General features: G+C 51.3%; 1 protein-coding gene across 1 annotated transcript; it reads left to right on the plus strand.

The window, feature by feature from the left end:
* Positions 1 to 2,529: 2,529 nt before the first annotated feature.
* LOC112066193 (40S ribosomal protein S2-like) lies at positions 2,530 to 3,394 on the plus strand. Its single transcript, XM_055090933.1, is given in 2 exon segments — positions 2,530 to 2,850; positions 2,852 to 3,394. Coding segments are annotated over 2 exon segments (864 nt in total).
* The last annotated feature ends 292 nt before the right edge of the window (positions 3,395 to 3,686 follow it).

The raw sequence follows: 3,686 nt of genomic DNA on the forward strand, positions 1-3,686 counted from the left end.
TGCCCCAGCCCCCGGTGAGGCTCTGTCCAGCTTGCAGCCTTTTCCCTCGTGGAGGGGTTGCATTCATGACTGCATCTTCAGCACCTTGGACAAGGCTGTGGCTTGTGCCTTCCTCTCGTTGTTAGGATGACGGCTGCCCAGTGACGGGGCCCAAAGGCACCAAATAAAGGACAAAGATAGGATTCAACCCTGAGGCTGCCAACATCAAATGATGAGTTACATGATCCGTTACATCAGGTTTATGCAACAGAATTCAAAATCTTCAGGTTGGAAACTTCAATTCAGTTCAACAAGCTTTTTCCAAGGCTTTTTATGTGCCAGGCCCAGTGACAAAAAGACATAAATTCTGTCTCCTAGGAGCCAGGCTCAGAGGAAAGCTAAACAAAACAATCATCATGAGAAGGCAGCAATAAAGTTCGGATTGGGAGGAGGCTGGGAGCAGCAGTTAAGAGCATGGCCTCTGGACACAGACAGCCTGGGTTTCACTTCTGACCCTGCTGCCTTGGGCAAGTCTCTTCATTGCTCCGAGCTTTGACAAAATGGGAATAAAAATAATACCTCCCTGAGAGCATGGTGAGAATAAAGTGCTAGACTCAGGGCCTAGCCCCTGGGCAGTGCTCTGTAGGAGCTGGTCATCATGGTGAGGATGATACCTTAGAGGTATAAGTGGCAGCCCAGAGGTAGAACTGAAAGGAAACTGGGAGGCTTCATGGAAGAGAGGCTGTCCAAACTGGCTTTGCAGTATTTGCCCCTCAGACGCAAAGGGAAGGATCCCCTCTGGGGAAGAGGGAACAGCACGTATGGTGTTTGACTCATGTGAATGGGAGGTGGGAACAGTAAACCATAAGGCTGAACAAAAGGATGAAACTTCGGGAAGGGAGGCTGATCTGTTCGATACCCAAAGGCAGACACAACTCTCCTACCAGTGGGCACTCAGTAGGCGCCTAAGGAATGGGTTGATAGCATTGCACCAGGGAAGTTATTCTCTGTGGCTTTTCTGCGTGGCTCTGACTAAATGGAGGGCTGAGCTCGCCCTTGCCAGGCTACCCCCAAGCCCTCCTCTCCACCGTTCCTGAGGCCTGTTGTGAGGGCAGAACAGTCCTCTGTGGGGTGAAGTGCACAGGCTCTGAAGGCAGCCTGCCTTGGCCATTTATGCACTTTCCAGCCCTGTGACCTCTGACACGTCAGTTTCCTCGTCTGTAAAATGGGGGTAATAATAGTAGCTCAGCCTGTAGAATTTTGGTGAGGACTCAGTGATTTAATGCAGGAAAAGCAGCACTGAGGCTAGTATGTAGTTAATGCCCGGACCCAGGTAGATGTTCCATTTCTGCAGAGCATCAGGTCCTTGGGAACACGAGGATGAGTAAGACCCAGGACCAGCAGACACACCTGATGAAGAACAGACTGGGGAGAGCCCAGTCTACCTCGAGGCAGAGGCGTCTTTCCTGGAGGAGACAGCCCAGCATGGGGAGGAGAAAAGTCCATGTGCCAGCGCCTCTGCTCTGCAAGCCTCAGTTTTCACATCTGCAAATGCAGCTAATAATGGATTTGCTGTGCGAACTAGATGAGCTAATGCAAGGCCAGGGTGAGCACATCATGGCCTGTGAGCCTCTAAGCTGGGCTGCTTAGGAGAGAGGAGCCTGGTCGTTAACTAGAAGGAAAGAGTTCAGGACAGTCGGGTAGCTATGTTCTCAAAATAGACCCTCTACCGGCCATCAGGGAGGATAACACCAAGATGTGAGTTGACACACCTGGCGCCACAGCTCCCTCTAATCTTCACAATTAGCCAAGAGATACAATGTGCCCATTGTACAGGGGCAGAAACTGAGCTCAGGGGGCTGAAGAAGCAGGTTCCTAAGATTCCACTATGAAGGAGGACTCAAGTCCTCTCCCAGGGTAATTACAGCTTGCCAGCGCCTGCTTTCCTGACTTCTGTGAAGTCTATACAAAGTCCGGGGTTGGGGCGGGGTGCGGCCCTAGAATTTACACTCCAGTGTGGGAGGCCAGACTTCCCTGAGAAACGTTTTCATTTACTAATGGATTTAATGAGTGCAGAACTTCCTGTTTTAAACAAACAAGTGATTAGCATTGACTACAGAAGTGAGAACAGATCCTAATGAATTGCTAATTAGCCTCTTCCTCTTCCTGGGGTCTTAAGCTAGTAAATTCTCTCTGGATAGTGGGAGTCCTAGTCATTCGGACTGGAATTCAATCATTCATTCACTCATTTTTCATTCATTCACCCCACATATGTTCTTGAGGACCTACTATGTGTCACTGTGAATAAGACAAGCAAGATCCCTTCGTTACAGTCTGATTGGAAGACAGTGGTAATCAACTAACCTCGCGAATATATAATGACGCACTTACAGGACAGGGAGCTGGGAGGGTGTGCAACAGGACTTGTTCTTGTCCTGGGGTGGGGGTGGGGTGTCCCTCAGAGAAGGCTACCTAGAGAAAGGGACATTTGAGCCAAGATCTGAAGAATAAGTAGGCTTTTTTTTTTTTTTTCCCCCGTAAAAACACCAAATGGCGGATGACGCCGGTGCTGCGGGAGGGCCCGGAGGCCCCGGGGTTCCTGGCATGGGAGGCCGTGGTGGCTTCCGCGGAGGCTTCGGCAGCGGCGTCCGGGGCCAGGGCCGGGGCCGAGGCCGCGGAGCTCGCGGAGGCAAGGCCGAGGACAAGGAGTGGCTCCCTGTCACCAAGCTGGGCCGCTTGGTCAAGGACATGAAGATCAAGTCCCTGGAGGAGATCTATCTCTTTTCCTTGCCCATCAAGGAATCTGAGATCATTGACTTTTTCTTGGGGGCATCTCTCAAGGACGAGGTTTTGAAGATCATACCTGTGCAAAAAGCAGACCCGTGCTGGCCAGCGGACCAGGTTCAAGGGGTTTGTCGCCATCGGGGATTACAACGGACACGTTGGTTTGGGTGTGAAGTGCTCTAAGGAGGTAGCCACTGCCATCCGTGGGGCCATCATTCTGGCCAAGCTCTCCATCGTCCCCGTGCGACGAGGCTCCTGGGGGAACAAGATCGGCAAGCCCCCTACCGTCCCTTGCAAGGTGACTGGCCGCTGAGGCTCTGTGCTGGTGCGCCTCATCCCTGCCCCCAGGGGCACTGGCATCGTCTCAGCCCCTGTGCCCAAGAAGCTACTGATGATGGCTGGAATTGACGACTGCTACACCTCTGCCAGGGGCTGCACTGCCACGCTGGGCAACTTCGCCAAGGCCACTTTTGATGCCATTTCCAAGACCTACAGTCATCTCACTCCTGATCTCTGGAAAGAGACAGTGTTCACCAAGTCTCCGTATCATGAATTCACTGACCATCTTGTAAAGACCCACACCAGAGTTTCCATGCAGAGGACGCAGGTGCCAGCTGTAGCCACCACATAGTTTTATATGAGAAAAATACAGTGAATGACAGAGTTTCCATGCAGAGGACCCAGGCTCCAGCTGTAGCCACCACATAGTTTTCTATAAGAAAAATAAAGTGAATGAAGCTAAAAAAAAAAAAAAAAAGAATAAGTAGGACTTGACTAGATGAAAAGGGATGGGAAAGAGTAGAAGAGTGCTTCAGACATTCCCAGAGCAGCATATGCAAAGGTCCTGTGGTGGGAGGGAGCAGGGTGAGTCTGAGGAAAAGGAAGAGGCCAGCATGATGAGAGATACGCAAGGAGTGTGTGTG

The sequence above is a fragment of the Physeter macrocephalus genome, chromosome 14 (genome assembly GCF_002837175.3).
Source record: "Physeter macrocephalus isolate SW-GA chromosome 14, ASM283717v5, whole genome shotgun sequence".
NCBI classification, from domain to species: domain Eukaryota; kingdom Metazoa; phylum Chordata; class Mammalia; order Artiodactyla; family Physeteridae; genus Physeter; species Physeter macrocephalus.